At 34.0% G+C, this 17,079-nt stretch overlaps 1 protein-coding gene across 1 annotated transcript in view; it reads left to right on the forward strand.

Moving 5' to 3' along the window:
* TRPA1 (transient receptor potential cation channel subfamily A member 1) overlaps positions 1–16,361 on the forward strand; it is a 30,486-nt gene extending 14,125 nt beyond the window's left edge. The window contains 18 exon segments of the mRNA XM_066204994.1: positions 550–650; positions 1,939–2,108; positions 2,195–2,359; positions 2,990–3,104; positions 3,564–3,730; positions 4,563–4,656; positions 5,280–5,339; positions 6,035–6,133; positions 6,932–7,002; positions 7,426–7,573; positions 8,176–8,265; positions 8,495–8,664; positions 10,749–10,878; positions 11,005–11,187; positions 12,089–12,157; positions 12,763–12,873; positions 13,347–13,444; positions 15,277–16,361. Coding sequence (XP_066061091.1) covers positions 550–650; positions 1,939–2,108; positions 2,195–2,359; positions 2,990–3,104; positions 3,564–3,730; positions 4,563–4,656; positions 5,280–5,339; positions 6,035–6,133; positions 6,932–7,002; positions 7,426–7,573; positions 8,176–8,265; positions 8,495–8,664; positions 10,749–10,878; positions 11,005–11,187; positions 12,089–12,157; positions 12,763–12,873; positions 13,347–13,444; positions 15,277–15,508 — 2,273 coding nt within the window. The 3' untranslated portion in view covers positions 15,509–16,361.
* Positions 16,362–17,079: the final 718 nt, after the last annotated feature.

Genomic DNA, 17,079 nt, shown 5'->3' on the forward strand with positions numbered 1-17,079 from the left:
TCACCATTTAATACTTACCTGTGGTTTTATAAAATCACAGTCATCTTGAAAATGTTTGAGCAATATCTCTTTCATTTACTGCACTTTGGTGCAAGTTAGTGATTATTACTATATTTCCTTTTGTTAATAGTTTAACTGATTTTCTTTAAAAGTCTTATAGTAAGTTTTGAAACTGTAAAAGGTTACAGCTTTAAAGATTAGAAGAGGTGGCTGTTTGCATCTTTAAAATTCCTCTTGATTTGTGGGTGATCAGCGTCTTGGAATATAACGGTCCCATATAAAACTTAGTGCTGTGATGAAATACAAAATGCTTACACACAAGAAAATGATGAAAGCTGAGTTTCAGTAGCGGTAATTTTCTTTGAGAAGCAAAATTACACATTACAAGGTCCACTTCAAAGAATATTTTATAGATTTATAAAAACTATTTTATAAAATTTTATAGATTAATAAACATTTGTTCAACATTGTTCCGTTGTCTTAAACATTATGTAGTGCCAAGAACCAGGAGTTTTGAAGTTGCTGATATTTATTTCCATATTTATTTAGGAGCAAATGTATCATTAAAAGATCATCTTGGTCGGAATTTCTTGCATTTGACTGTATTGCAGCCTGGAGGATTACAGCATCTGAATGAGAAATACCTGCAGGTACAGTAAGCATCAATTCATGTCTTTCTGTTACCCTTACTAGGAGAATGTAAAGAAAAAAGCAACTACCATTTTATTTTGGTATGTTTGTAAAAATTTGTGATACTTGTTAAAAAGGCCAGTGTCACAAAAAATGGTTTGAAGAGGTACATATCACATATCTCTTATGAAAACATTTCAAAGCAAATAATACAGTTTTCTTATTGCCAGGCAAAGGAATAACATAATCCCATAAATTATTTTGCTGTTGGGGGATTGAATAGCTCAAGAGGTAGGCAATAAAATATAGAACTTTTGACTTCTATTTTCCCAGCTTGCATGCAGTAAAACCAGGAGACATGCTCATAATCAGTCAAGATCTGGAACTTTATAAATAGTTTGCAGCATACTCCTCAGGAGCTTTCTATGGACTGGACCTTAATGAAGTCTTGGATTTGTTTTTTAAAAATATTTCGGACATAGATTTGTATTTGCCTATGTTGAAATGAAGCATTCATATTGATAGAGCCCAAGCTTGCCTGAAAAAATTAAATTTTCTGGCGTCCAGAGCTCCAGAAATAGACTTTTAAATGTGAATCAGCTATAACTCATTTTACAACATGTCCTGAAATCCGTGAACACCTTTGATTGTAATTCAGAATGGATGTAACCTCCCTTTTCAGCAGATGTAGTGAATCAGTTTTAAAACAGTGACAATAACTCTCAGTTCTCTGCATTGATTTTCTGATTATTAATCATATTAATAATTCAGACAAAGAAGTGGATCAGATGGTGGGAGTTTTTTAGTTGCTTTAAGAAAGGTTGTATAGGATAGTGTTAGACAAGGAATTTGAGGAAATGAAGATGAAAAAGAGAAACGGGAAATAAATTTACACTGTAAACCAGTGAACTGCTGTGTTTTGACAGTCAGAGGTTTTGCTACTGAATATAGACTATAAGACTGCCTCTATGTTTGGTACACACCTGCTGCCAGCAGTGAGCATTATGTTGGAATGGCAGCAAAGAATTTCCTTTATTGTGCTGTGGCTGGATTGCAGTAAGGATGCAGGTTGGCAGACTCCTGTGTTCTTTGAAGAGTAGTTGTTTGAAAAAATGGTGACCCACAAACCAGCAGATAAAAAAAAGTGCTCTTTGTTCCTAAATTTACTTTTACTTAAGTTTATTTCTTTTTTAGATACTGCTTTCGAGTGTTAATGCTATTATTGCAAGCTATTAGCAGCTATGGAGCAGAAGAGATTTAGATGTAATTCTGTGCTTTTGTTTGTGGGTATTTCTTGGGGGATGACAGATGGAACATATTAAAAACCTCGTAGTGGATGAAGATAATGAAGGATGCACTCCATTGCACTATGCATGCAGACAAGGTGTGGCCCTCTCTGTAAATAATTTACTCAGCCTCAACGTTTCCATCTACTCTAAGAGCAGGGACAAGAAGTCACCATTACACTTTGCTGCCAGGTTAGTAGCATAGTCTGGGCAATGGAATCCATGCCATGGTTCTCTTCCCTGTTTTTGACACTAATTTCTGTGTGTATCTTGCAAAGCTATGGGCGCATCAACACTTGCCAACGGCTTATACGAGATATGAAAGACACAAGACTTTTGAATGAAGGGGATAAGAAGGGAATGACTCCCCTTCACTTGGCAGCCCAGAATGGTCATGAGAAGGTAGTTCAGTTTCTTCTGAAGAGAGGGGCTCTTTTCCTCTGGTAAGTGTACAGATTTTCATTCATTAAGCCAAAAAAACCCTGTCCCCCTATGTTTTGTGTTCATCTTCTGGGAAGTTAATGCAATATAAGTACAGTATATTAATTATTATAATAATATAAGCAAATACAAACATACAGTATAAGAGCATGGTTATAAAATACTTGTAAAACGGAACCATGGCCAGCTGTAAAACCAAGGCTTCTAATGCTGGGGGAACTTGAGGTTTCTCTAAATCCAGCTAAGAGAAAGAATACTGAATATTTTCATGAAAAAAATGGTTTGGAAATATTACAACCATTTCAGCTTCACTTAGAGGCTTGAGTAGGGTTTCTTAGGACTGCTGGTTCACAAGCATTCTGCCTTGCACTGTAAGTCCTGCCTTCAGGTCAAAGATCCTTCAGAAACAGATGTAAAAGGAGAGATCTAAGTATTGCTAGTGAGTTGAACTGTTTACTTCTGAATGGTGCATTGATCATCACATAATAGTTGACAGAATGTATGGATGTCTCTGCAGTAGTCATGCCAAAGAAAAGAGGTTTGAGTCAAAGCAGAAGGCATTTGCATTCACTTTAAATTTATAAAAATGTTTTTTTATTTATATTTTCTAATTTTATACCATTACACGTAAGTGATTATAAAGGCTGGACAGCCCTGCACCACGCTGCCTTCGGAGGATACACTCGCACAATGCAGATTATTTTGGATACTAATGTCAAGTGTACTGACAAAGTGGATGAAGAAGGGGTATGTGTTAACATTATTTGTTTCTTGTCTGCTGTTACTTCTAGACAAAATTTCAGGCCTAGGCTATTAGTAGTTTTCCACTCTGCATTATGTGTGTAATATTTTATTTCCTGAGGCAGACTCAGTGCTGTTATATTTCAGCACTGTTAAAAGATTTCTTGAATAAATACGTGATTGCTGAAATTGTTATCCAATTCTTTTAAGTGGGAGACAAAAAAGATTCAAATAACCTAATAGAAAACATGAAACACTGAATGGGTTAGACATGTCCCTCTTGCCCCCTATACAATGCAAGAATATTTTAGCGATGCAGTACAAACATTGGTAATGTTTTGTGCTGCTAGTAAAAGCATTTGAGACTTGCAGCTGAGAGAGGCATGTGGCTTTTCCAAGTGGGGAAGCACTGAAATGTACTTTTTTTAAATTACTCATGTACTGCTGTACTGCCTGTCTGCACAGAACACAGCTTTGCACTTGGCTGCACGAGAAGGACACGCTAAAGCAGTGAGGTTACTGCTTGACTATGGTGCGAAAATTCTGTTCAACAAAGCACTAGCTTCTTTTTTCCATGAAGCAATACACAATAGGAGAAAAGACGTGGTGTCTGCTGTCATTTTGCACAAAAGGTGAAGTATACAGAAAATGATTCTTGAATTTATTTGCCCATGCGGGTTGTCTTAATTGAGTTCAAGTTCTGAAAATCTGTAGTTTAATAAGTAGAAGTGAGCACTTATTTTAAAATTCCAGAGGTTCTGTTCTAATGAGCACAAATAAAAAGTGGCATAATTGTAATGGACATTAGACATGTGGCAAGTTGTTTGTCATATTACGTTGAATATTTAGATTCTGTATGTAAACACGTAGAAGCCATCAGAAATAATTTTGACCTTTCACATAATGCTTAAATGCCTATAGAATTTTAATCAAAATGTGAATACAACTGAAGACATTCAAGAGATTTAATTTAAAATCATGATTTTAAATGTTGCAAATATTTTAAAAGGTGGCATTTCAACTACAGGTTAGAATATTTTAGGTTAAGGTATAGTGAAACCCCACTTTCAGTATAAAGCAATACACCATTGCCTAATGATAACATCTTTCGGTAAGAGTTACAGAAACGCTGACAGGATTTTACTGTATTTATTTTTACTTGCCTAATTTTGTAACCCAAGATTCCAAAATTCATTCCAGGTTTGTATTTTTTAGGAGGCCTTAGCATAGCTGAAACAATTCTGTTTAAGTGATAACAGAATTTAACATGAATCATTCTTACAGAAGTATCCAGAATATTACTCAGCTACTCCCCAAAGAGCTTAGTTTCCATTTAATAGTGCATAAAATTGTTATATATTATGATTTTCAATATCTTAAATAAAATTCAAATAATCTAAATGTAGTCAAGTTAAAAGAGGTGCAATTAACTAGTTCTCCATTATCTGAAATAATTTTTTGCAGATGGGAAGAAGCTGTTGTGGCTTTCTCTCACTATTCCAGTGCCAATAAATGTCCTTTGCTGGAAATGGTTGAGTATCTTCCTGATTCATTTAAAGTAAGTTTTCTGCACATGTTAAAGAAATGACTTCACAAAATAACCTAAGTTTTGCTGCATTCATTTTTCTGCGTGCTGTGTTCATTAATACTTGTTACTATAAAATAGAAGTAAGTTAAAAAAATTATTTATCAGTATTTTAGTGATAGTCTCGGTTTGTCCATTTTAAGTTCCTCAGTATTAGAAAAGTTCTTAGCTTCCTGAGATCTGTGGAGTTATAAAAGTAATATAAAAATGATGTATAAATGTAATGAAAGTCATAAGTGAATTGGGTTCAAAATCATCTGAGATATTTTCACTCTCTTAGCTAACTACTAAATGACACAACAGAAATGTTTTTTAATTAAAATAGCAAGTGACTTGGTATGTATGTATTCATAAACTATTCACATTTCATTCTTGTAAACTAGCATGTAGCCTGTTAAACTGCATTTACATTGATCTCCTAAATGAAATCTCCGGAATTATATGTCTTCAAAACATACATCATAAAATCTGACCGAGTCATCACTTCTGTTAGCGGATCCTTGTATTTGATGGTCATTCATTTTCTTCTGGTCTAAACACTTTCTGTTGAACATTGTCTATATCACCTTAATTCACTTTTATGTTCATCTGCAAAGCTGGTGTTGGACAACTGCATAATTGAGTCTTCAGAGGAAAAGACAAGTCGAGACTTCTACGTAAGTAGAAGAAAAAGTCTGGGAAAGCACAACACATATATTTTAATATACATGTCAAGCTCATATATGTAAGGTGCAGCTGTAGATGAATCTCAGATCTTAACACAGAACACATGAGACAGGTCTTATTTTATCCTTTGGACTGTAAATGGTTTTGAAGTTCAGTTTCTGTAATCTTCATGCTTACATATTCTAATAAGTGTGTTACTAAACTTCTGCAATCCATTAACCGTATCTTTGCTGTGTTAATTTTTGCAATTGAGCTGGGTGTCAGAGGTTATGGGTATTTCAAAACAGCAGTGAGAGAATTTTTTTCAAATTTCATATTCTATTACCAAAGCCATAGAACTTTTAAAAACAAGGGTTTTTTTTAAAGTTGGCATTAAAACACAAACAAATCACAGTTAGGAAAATTACCTTTTTTAACAGTAACATTTTAGCGAGAAATGTGCACTTTTTATTTTACAATTCAAAATGGCTGTTTGTTTAAACATCTTGCAGTCTCAGATGTGTATCTTGATAGCATGTGTTCAGTTAACAGTGGATATATATCTTGATTCTGACTACCTTGACACAATATGCTTTTTTCTTTTTTTTTATCTAAAGGGATAGCCTTTTTTGTATTAAGAACCTAATCTAAACCTGAGATAATAATTTGCATTATATTTAACTTCTGGTGTATGTGTGTTATACAGATTGAATATAACTTCAGATATCTTCAGTGTCCCTTGACACTTAACAAGAAAGTAAAGGACGGTGAAGATATTTTCTATGAACCACTTATCACTTTAAATGTAAGTTCTAGTTTTACTCTGATGTCATCGCCTGCTGTCTTGGTTTAGATTAAATCAAGAGATTTGAATTTTTTATCATAATACTTCTTCTCCAAAGCCCATAACTCTGCATATTAAAAGTATATTGGAATTAAGTATGAGCCAAAGTTCTAAGAAATAAATAAATTAATTTCTTAGGTATAGATAAAACTATGAATGCTCAAGATATTGTGCTGTATCTGCAGGTAGTACATCAAAGAAAACCACACTCCAGCATTGTACTGACCATGCATTGGAATGTAAGGCACTTAAAAACCTGACAAGATGATTTGTTTCATATGCTAATTGCAAAATACGTATGATACCTGAAACAAATTTTCTGATTTTTTGCACTGTCAAGATGTTTCTCTCATTCTTTGTCAGAAAATGTTTATATAACAAACTTTCTGGCTTAATATACTTATTTTTTGGGATTCCTGTTGGTGATTAGTTGTTGTACTGTCTAATAATAAACAAATTCATAATTTTCTCATTAATTGTAAAAGCGTGGTCTCACAGGTATAGTTGAAAATAGTCTGTATAATTTTTGAAGCTTGAAATAGACTAACAGAGCCCCAGCAGAGAAGCTGAATGCCTTAGCAGGCAGAGAGAGCAAGATAGAGCCAAAGTGCGTAATCGAAAGAACTTTGCAGTATCTTACACACATTTTACTTTTCATTAGGCTAATAGTCAGGTAAAAAAAGGTGGCTTAGCCAGTTTTGTAAGCACTTTGTTGCCTAAATGAATTAAGTTTGACCCATCTGTATTTGTGTTTTGTAGGCCATGGTGCGCCACAATCGCATGGAGTTACTCAGTCATCCTGTGTGTAAAGAATATTTGCTTATGAAATGGTTGGTCTATTTTAATGGATATAAAATGTAATACTGCATGTCAAGATAAAGACTGTTGTGCCTGAAAGTTGTTTATTAAAATGTGCGTATTTATAGAGTTGTATGAGCAGATGTCTTTTCCATAAAGTGCAACTTAGTATTGAGTAAAGATTTTTTGATATTTACAACAAAGACAACTACTATCTTTGTTTCCTCTTTATTGCAAAAATATGTAATAAGATTGCCAAGTTAAAAATGAAGGGAACAATATTTCAGAGTGGCAAATACACTTTTGTCCACATAAGTGATGAACACATTCATCACAAAGGGCCATTTCAAGAAGTGTTGATTTCCTTGTATTGAAGACATTGTTGGCTGTTAAATTTGAATGCATGCCGTTCTAAAATTGAAAAGTGTTTTAACTGTAACATTCTCACTTTCAAGGATGGCCTATGGGTTTCGTGCACATCTAATGAATTTAGGCATATATTCTCTTGGTCTCATCCCATTGACTCTCCTAGTCACTCACGTACAACCAGGAAGACCTTTGAATGGAACAGAGCTCTATGAAGCAAGACCATTAGAATATGAGGTACTTTTGTTAGTAGTCACAATATGTTTAGGTTTTTTTATAGCAAAAAGGTATGCTTATTTAAATAGTTTCTTGATTAATTTATGATCCAGCAACTCTAAGAAATAAAATTGAAGTGTATATTTCTAAACACTCATCAGCAACCTCTTTAGATAATTTTAGTTCTCACTTCTTATTTTTATTTTTTTCTGAGAAATTTATATTTGGTACATAGTTACTTCAGTTTTTTCCCTGAAGTGAACAATATTTGTTTAATATTGAAGAAAAGAGATCTATATTAGAGAAAATGCATAGAACTGAAACAGGAACTCAAGAAGGATATGCTAGTAGAAATATGAAATAAAATAAACTCAAGGGATATAAAAGGCTCATTAATATATCCTGATATATGAAAAATTCATGAGAATCACATGTACAGCCCAACCCAGTACATGGATTTCACAATAAATATTAGTAAAACAGAATTAGACAGTAATAATTATATGACACAAGCTAACAGGGTCACTTAATTTGGCAATATAATGTATATATAATAGGTAGAGATGAAATGAACATTCCTTTAATAATTTCTAATTTCTTTTGTGCTCTGATTTTTGTTTCAGGACTCATACTTCACAAGGGTGTGTATGTGTTTAGTTTTAATTATGAGTTTACTGGGCATCTGCAAAGAAATATTTCAGCTGATTCAGCAGGTGAGTACATAGAGAAATAACATTAATCAGACAGTGTGCTTGCACAGCAGTTTATATGATATTGAAATTAATCTGGTTTCTTCCTGATTAGAAGGGAAATGCCAATTTATACTTTTTAATTTCTGTATATAAAGATTAAAACTGAGAATAGAATTTAAATAGTGTATTGAATTCAGTGTTTTAATGATGGATGGCTTGTAAATATTAACCTTTCTCTCTTAAATCCTAGAAATTGAAATATTTGTTGGATTACTCCAATCTACTGGACTGGACCATTTATACTACAAGCATAATTTTTGTGTCTTCTTTATTTATTAATACACCAGCTCATTTGCAATGGGAATGTGGAGCAATTGCTGTGTACTTGTCTTGGATGAACTTCTTGCTTTATCTTCAACGGTAAAAATTTTTTACAGGCTTTACAATAAAGTACTTTAATATTTTCAGATATTTGGTATGTCCTAACTTGTGACTGATCAAGTTTGAGAGTCTCATTTTGTATTTTTATTTTTTTCAAACTATACAAGTTTCCAGATTAGGACCACAGGAATTTTTTATCTCTGATGAACTGTAAAGTCGTTTTCAGTGTTTTTCATGTAGAGCATCACAACGTATGTCATAGCAACTATAGAAATAACAGTATTTATTTTAATGTTAATTAAGCATAGCCAGGCTTAATTTTATCTTTCTAAAATCATCTTTCATTACACTGTATAGACTTTGACTTTAAAAGAACCCAGAAGTATATGAATTATGAAAGACATGAGGAAGTCAGGTTTTATGAGTAATACCTGGGAGAAGGTAAATTCTTTTATCATTTCCCATGTTAAATGGCACATCTCACTTCTTAATACCATAAATTCCATATGCCATGTATCCTGTAAAAGAATTTCAATGTATGATATTATTTCTTCAGTTGACATTATGTCTGTGTATTGCACTTAATTACCTTAAATCTTGTCACTGGTACAATAGTGTCCAAGAGTTATAAACTGCAGGAGAGCTGGGTGGAGGAAAAAAATAGTGTGGGTGTAGTGCTTAAGATTAATAAATTAAACACATTTGTGCCCCGGCACAACTGCATGTGATAACATTGCATGAATGTTCTTCCGATTCTTATTGTATATATGCACTAATCACCCCCGTGAAGCCTTGCAGACAGACAAACACAACATTTGATGAGTAATTTCAGGGTTGTTTTACTGTAGCAGGGATGTTAAAGGACATGGTTTGTAAACAGAGTTAATGTCAAAGAGAGTACCTTTATCGTCTTGCCTCTGCTGTAAACCTTGTCCTCACCGACCTTAGGTGACTAATGAATGAGTGTGTCCTGTCTGCCCTGGGCAAAATGGGGGTTCAACCTAAACAGTAAAAAGTAAACAGAGGATTGTGCAACCTTTCTTCTGCTGTTGGATGAAATGCCTTCCTGGCCTGCCTATTTTTTCAAGTGTGTAGCAGTAGGACCCTACACATGATTTTTTTAGCTCATTTAGGCTGTCTTTTCCCAAAGCGACTTGTGATTCCATGGACTTCAACTGAATTTTGGCTAATAAATGCCTAATAAGTAAGAGAAGATCAGGTTTGCTTTATTTCTAGCCTGACTTTTTCAGTCTTGCACATAGTGTTTCAGAGTGAAAGACATACACAGGGATTTTTACAGTTGCTACTGTAGTAGCATAAAAAAATCTCTTGGTCCCTGGATTTGAGAGAGGACATAAATTCCCAAGTTCAGTTTGAAAGAAAAAGTAATTAAAAGTAATTTAATCTGCTTTATGATAATTCCTGTTCTGACAGGAATTTCCAACAACAGACTGTTGTTGGAATCACAGGTATCTTAAAATTAAGGTATTCTCCTCCTGTTCCTCAGCAGTGTGTTTCCTTTTGTTTGCTTGTTTACCATTCTTTGTATTACACTAAAACTACATAATGTTGTTTGTTTCACATCTTATAAAAAGTGAAATCTTTTCAATCAGATGTGTGGCTGCTATGTAGATTATGGTGCCAGTTGTCCTTTGTTCTAGTTGCTACTTTGCTTTGAGAAGCAGAAAAAAGTTAGATATTTGCTAATGTTTTTATTCTGAATGCAGAAGTGGTACAATACTGTACTGGCTGTGCCTAAGGAGAGAATAAATGTTATCCATGAAAAATAATATCTTGAAAATTGTTCTTGTGCATTAAAATATAAGATTATGCCATTTAAGTTGCTGTGAGTAGGATGACTTGCACTGTTTTGGATATGAAGGTAGATCAGGTTTGTTACCATCAGAGAATCTCTCAGAGAGGCAGTGTCTCTTTCCACAGATGAAAACCGGCATTACCTACTGCCTTACATAAATAACTGCAAGGGACTCTAACTTCAGTATTTAATGGTTTAGGGGTAAACTTGGCAGTGCTTGATTAATGGTTGATTATTTTAAAAGTCTTTTCTAAACTAAGTGATTCTATGACTGATTCTACATCTTTTTTGTTTACTTATTGCCTAGATTTGAGAACTATGGAATCTATGTTGTGATGTTCTGGGAAATTTTGAGGACTTTGATTCGGATTGCTGTGGTTTTCTTTTTCCTGATACTGGCCTTTGGGCTGAGTTTCTTTGTCCTTTTGGGTTCACAGGTTAGTTCAATAATATAGTTAAGTTTTTATCGTTGTAAATATTATCTTTGACAAAAGCATCTCAAGACTTTATTTATAAATTTCATCAGTTGGGTTTTTTCTTTATTTTGACATTTCTTTTTGCAGCAAACATACAGCACACCTCTGCTTTCCATAATGAAGACGTTTGCAATGATGCTGGGAGACATTAATTACCATGATGCATTCCTTGATCCTTTACTGAGCAGTGAATTGCCATATCCATTCCTGAGTTACACAGTTCTCATTATATTTACCTTGCTTATTCCAATCCTTCTTATGAACTTGCTAGTAAGTAAGCTATTTATTAATATACAAAAATACTTTAACATGCGTGTATAGAGTTCTAGTGTGTAAAATTACTTCAGTAAGTGACAGCCATTCATTATTTAACAGTTATTTTCAGTAAAATATTAAAATGTTCCTGTTCTCTGCACTTGTTTTCCATCCAGTTTACTGCTCTGAGTATTTTCCCACAGCTCACTTCTGCAGGAGTATTTTGTATATCTTTAGTTAATAACTGTGATGGAATTTGAATTGGAGCTGCAATGTAGTATTCTGAGGTCTTCATAAAGAAAATTGGGGAACAATTATTTTTGTTTAATCCCTTGTTGTATCATAACCTAATAAACACTATCAATAATTTAAATTTAAAAAAAAAAAAAAAATAAAGCCCAAAAAGCCCAAACTCAAATTTTCATTGCACACAAGACAGCAATCAGAAGTAGTGTTAGAACTAACTACCAAACCTGACTGAATGTTAAGAATCAGAAAATATGATAATGATGAAAAAGGGGGAAAATATGTAATATATCTTCAGCCATGTTCCATTGAATATGATTTTTGTTTAGGGAATCACATTTTCATGGTTTTTAAACTTGTTTATTGGGGCCATGATCCTACTTAATCAAGAGATCAACATGTTTCTTAACATTACAGCAGTAATGAAGAGTATAAAAGAAGGGATGTTATTCTTGGCAAAATTAGCACTTCAGTGACTTACCAACAGAGTGTTGTCAGTAAAAACATTCTCTACATTTACTGATATGTATTTTCCAAATATGCAAAAATTTTTTCCAAATTAAAGTGAAAAAATAGCTTACCTCTAGAATATTTTTTTATTTAAGTATGTGTTAGAAACACAATTGAAATCACAAACTATGAGAAATAGATAATGATTTTTTTTTTCTAGATTGGTTTGGCTGTTGGTGATATCGCTGAAGTACAAAAATATGCTGCACTCAAAAGGATTGCAATGCAGGTGAGTAACACACCATGAAAGGATCAAATACTGGAAGTAAAATCATTGCTATAACACCATTTAGATAATTAGTTGATATGTCATCACATTCCTGACTATCTTAGGATATCTCTAAAGCAAATTGGTGAACATGGCATCCTACTCTGAATCTCATTTTCACTCATATGGGTCATTGCCAATGATGTGTACATGCAAATCCATTTTAAAGGAATTTTTCAACCATCAGTTCGAGCAATTCGGAGTTTCTTCAAAACCAGAATCTCAAAATCAGTCACTGCAATGCTTGAAATAGCAGTTGTCTTTTAGTAAAGAACCTATGCAGTGGAAAGAAGGTACACAAAAATCAGAAGGTTACCAAATTCATTCTGCTTTCTGCTAGTTAAGAATGCACATCTAATACTCCATGTAATAAATTCTGCTAAGATAGTACTGGTATGACCATGTTGTTTTAGTGCCTGGGCTGAACAATTTAAATATTATACCACCATTTGCAGTGTGGGGTAGTACTAGTGAATTGAATACAATGGCATGATGGTTATTTTCACATATAATGTGTGTTTATCTTAAGACAACATATCTCATTCTAAATGCAAAACTACATTTAGGTTAATCTTCATACCAACTTAGAGAAGAAGCTGCCATTTTGGTTCTTAAGTCGGGTGGACCAGGAATCAATCACTGTATATCCCAACAGGCCGAGATACTGTGGATTTATGGTAAGATGATGAATATTAGATAGAATAATTCTTACCAAAAAGGGACATGATTGACTTTGTGCACACATTGCTAATGATGTTGTGTTATTAGACTCAATCATTAACTGACATCAAGGGATTTGTGATTGAACCTTGACTAAGGTCAGTGAAAATGATGAATCAGTTTGAGTGCAGCTGTATTCAGATTAAATTAGTGTTTGAATACTCAATGGACTGTAACTTTATGAAGTGAGACAAGCTACAAAAGATGTTCAGATAAAACATAGAATTACTCCCTTTTGGCTTTTCTTCTTTTATTTGAGCTGTTGTTGATAGACTGAATTTTCTTATAAAACAAATTTTGTTTTATTATATAATAAAAATAACATCATAACAGAAAGTCTTTCCAATGTTAACACTGTGTAAAGACTTACCATTCACATATTATGACATAGGATAGGATCTATTTAAATTTCGTTCCGTGTTTTGTTTAGAGCGTGTTCCAATATTGCTTTGGGTATGAGGACTCTACCACGTATGCGCAGAGCCCTGATACAACACTAGAACTGGAAGTTCTGAAGCAGAAATACAGGTATTTTTGTGATATGTTACAGTTGTAAAAATAAGTAGGACCAATATTACAAGCATACTTCTATTTTAAAAAACATTTTAAAGTTCCATACTGTATCTAAAAGGTAAAATTCCGTGTCCCCAACCCAAACCAACACAGCCTGTTGCTCTTTAAAGTAATCTGAAGTAATGGGGAAGATGCATTTTCTTTTTAAATGATTGCATACAGAGGTTTTCAAGGGTTATTTGGAACTCCCAAGCAATGTAATTCCAGTTGGTTTGCAAGTATACACAGTCTGTTACTGACTTCACTCTGGTCTGATGGTAAATCAGATTCAGATTGTTTCCCCAAAAATGGATTGGTGTCTTGATTGAACAAATCATATTTCCCAAAGCCTTGGAAGGAATTCTTTGTGTTTTCTTGACTTACTCATCATACCAACATATCCATAAGAATGACTTATAAAAAGCTTTCTGTGAGTGTACAGCTAGAAAAATGTATTCTTTCTCACTCAGTCTCACTTTCCCCAGCACTTTCTTCTATCCCTTTTGTTTCTTTCCCCTTTTTTTTTTTTATCTGCCAATTTTTTGTCTTCCTGCACAGATTCAGATTGAGTATTTTTTTTTTAGTGAAAGACTTAGCAAGAGTTGAAGGAGGGTCAGATACATTCTACACATATAGAACTATATATATATACAAATCATGGACTTTAGCGAGTCTTTCTTCAAGTGCCTACTACATCAATATATTATAAAACAGCATAAAACAGACTCTTTCTTGGTTGGGACTTTTTCTTACACAGAAGGAAGAAAACTGTAATTTTATGAAATTATTTGCAATAGAATAACTTGTGACGATATCATTATGGCAGGTCATTTTTACTACTCTAAAAATATTGACTGAAAACTCTTACATTGCCAGTGTGTTTTTATTATTAGAGTTCACAACAGAGTTCAGTTACTTCTGGAGCTAGTGTCAGTACTGGGTGTACATATTTTTGTGTTTTGGTTTGGGGCAAGGGGTTCTTTTGCTTTGCATTTTAATTCTTGTGATTCCCACATATTTTGAGATGTATTACCATTGCCTGTTAAAGGAAAAAAAACCAAAACAAACCAAACCCAAGCTAAAAACCTAACTACATCTAAAGCCCCCCAGTTGTTCTTCACAAAGAACCTTTTCAGTCACTAGATTTCATGTTGTAATTTTGTGAGTCTGGACATTCAGAAAAGTGGATTTTCAAAACGCCTGTTTGGTAGTTTGATAAAGACAGTTTCTAGTCACATTTCCCATTTCTTTCACTGTTTCTTTAAAGGTAACAGATACTGTGTTCTGTATGTGTGATGCTAAATTAGTTTAAGTACTTAAATGCATCAATTGCACTTTGGATAGCACTTTGAAAAAGATCAGTAAGTGCCTCATCAGTATTTCTCATATGCTGTAAAAGTAGTTGTGAATTTCACTAAATGTTTTTAGTAGCTTAATTGCCATTGCAACTCTGCCCTTTTTCTTGCCAGACAAGGAAATAGGTCAATAGGAAAAACTTTTGATAGAGCAGTCAACAACTTTATTTTGAGAGTAAAGTTGCTTTTACCTAACTGTATATTAAGTTACTTGGTACAAGAACTATGGATTTGTTCTTTAATCCTATTTCCTGTAACATTGAGAAGTACTTCAACCTGAAGAATTAAATGTATTCTAGATAATAGTCTTTGTTAGCAGAAGGGTTTAGTTAAGTACTGGCAGAAGGGTGAAGTTAAGTGCTGTCAATTTTTGCATCTGTAATTTTAATGACTTAAATGTCCTTTGAAATGAAATGACAAAGCCTGATGTGTATTTGTTTGTTTGCTTTTTAGGCTCAAGGACATATCAACATTGTTGGAAAAGCAGCATGACCTCATTAAATTGATTATCCAAAAAATGGAGATAGTATCAGAGGCTGAGGATGAAGACAGCAACGATTTATTTCAGCACAAATTTAGGAAAAGGCAGCTTGAGCACAAGAATAGTAAATGGGATACAGTGTTAAAAGCTGTTAAAACAAATGTGCCTAACCCAAGCACAGAAAAGAACAATAGCTTCTTCTAGACTTGGCCATGATATCATGTTGTATTATCATTTTGTTCTACTTTAGGGTCACTTACTGTCTTTGCATACTGTTAATGTGAAACATCATATACTCAAGTTTAAAAAAGGCCAGATCCAAAACCAGGATGCAGGTGCTCGAAATAGTATTTAAGGAGACTGGAGATGTCTATATCCAAAACTGTGATCCTAAAAGTGACTGGCTAATCAGGAAAGTGCCTAACTCAACAGAGGCCAACCTTGCTGTCCTGGCAGTTCCCAAGGCTTCTGTCTAGATCTGTTCCTGGATTTGGCCCTAGTACACTTAGGTCTGTATGTAATTACATTATTTTCTGTTACGAATATTTTTAGAATTTCTAAATTTTTAGAAATTGGATCTAGTCATTTACTATTCAGATGTTTGGAGAGAGACATTATGTAGCTTAAAGAAAAGGTACGAAACTAATCTGACAGAGTGTGCTGGAAGTTTTGCTGAGTAGGGACTGCAGGATCAGGCCTGAAAGGTAGGAGATAAAGGATCATGAAGTTGTAATGTAAGGGAAGAGCTACTTTCTTTTCTAGATGAATGGAAGCAATTCACAGAGGAATCGTTTGTACTAGCATGCATATAGCAATGGTAGAATGACATGTTTAATATTAGTCATTTGCAACTTACTGTCCTTATCCTGCTAATGTGATTTTGGCCTTCCTGATAACCTAAAACTGATCTTACTGCTTTAATCTGCACTTTGGTTTTATTATTCATTTACTGAATATTCAGTGCATTATGTAATATATGGTAATATTTTAAATTTAGAAATAAACATGAATTAAAATGCTTAAGTACCTGAATATATTTGTTTCAAAACCAGTGCTAATAAACTAATTATGATGATACATGGTGGTAAGACTTTGTGTTCTTCCTCTGAATTTAGACATTTTCTTTAAGACCTTAGTGTACTTCAGTTCTTCTCATAAAAACCAGTTATGATTTCTCTTTACTTAAAAGGTAATTCACACTGTGCAAAACTTGTCCAGTCTTCAGAAAACACTGGAAGATGCACTGTAAATTAGTGTGACTTGTGCCTTAAAATAGCCACAGATGTTCGTAGGCAAAATTCTTTCTCACCCAACTGCTCTATCCCAGCTTTGAGATTTTAAATCCTTGCCAGGTAAAACAGTGAAAGGAAGAGGCTGCTAGAGGAGCAGCTCTGCTCCAGGGCGAAGCCTGGTGTGACACAGTGAAACAGGAGAGAGTATGTAAGCAGAGTCAGAGCAGAAAAAGTAAAAATATAATTGTAGTCTCTGAAGTTGCTGTGGCCTCTAAAGTCAGGTCCATTCCTGTGAATAAACTGTTTGAGTTTGCTGCACTGCTGTGCATCTGCAGCTCCCTCTGTCAGTAGAAAGAGCGGCCAGATTCTCAGGATAGGGCCAAACTTGAAAAATGTAGTAACAGTAGTAATTTGAAATTCCTGGCAGTCTGTGCCCTTAACACTAGATGGCACTGAGTGATAGCATTTTTGGGTAAGTAAATGGGACCTAAATGCATTGTTGTGGGTGCAGAAGAACAGCAGTATGGTTACAGCAGGAACAAA

Source organism: Chamaea fasciata, unplaced genomic scaffold (assembly GCF_029207755.1).
Source record: "Chamaea fasciata isolate MVZ Bird 193981 ecotype frontalis unplaced genomic scaffold, bChaFas1.0.hap1 SCAF_1, whole genome shotgun sequence".
Lineage (NCBI taxonomy): Eukaryota > Metazoa > Chordata > Aves > Passeriformes > Sylviidae > Chamaea > Chamaea fasciata.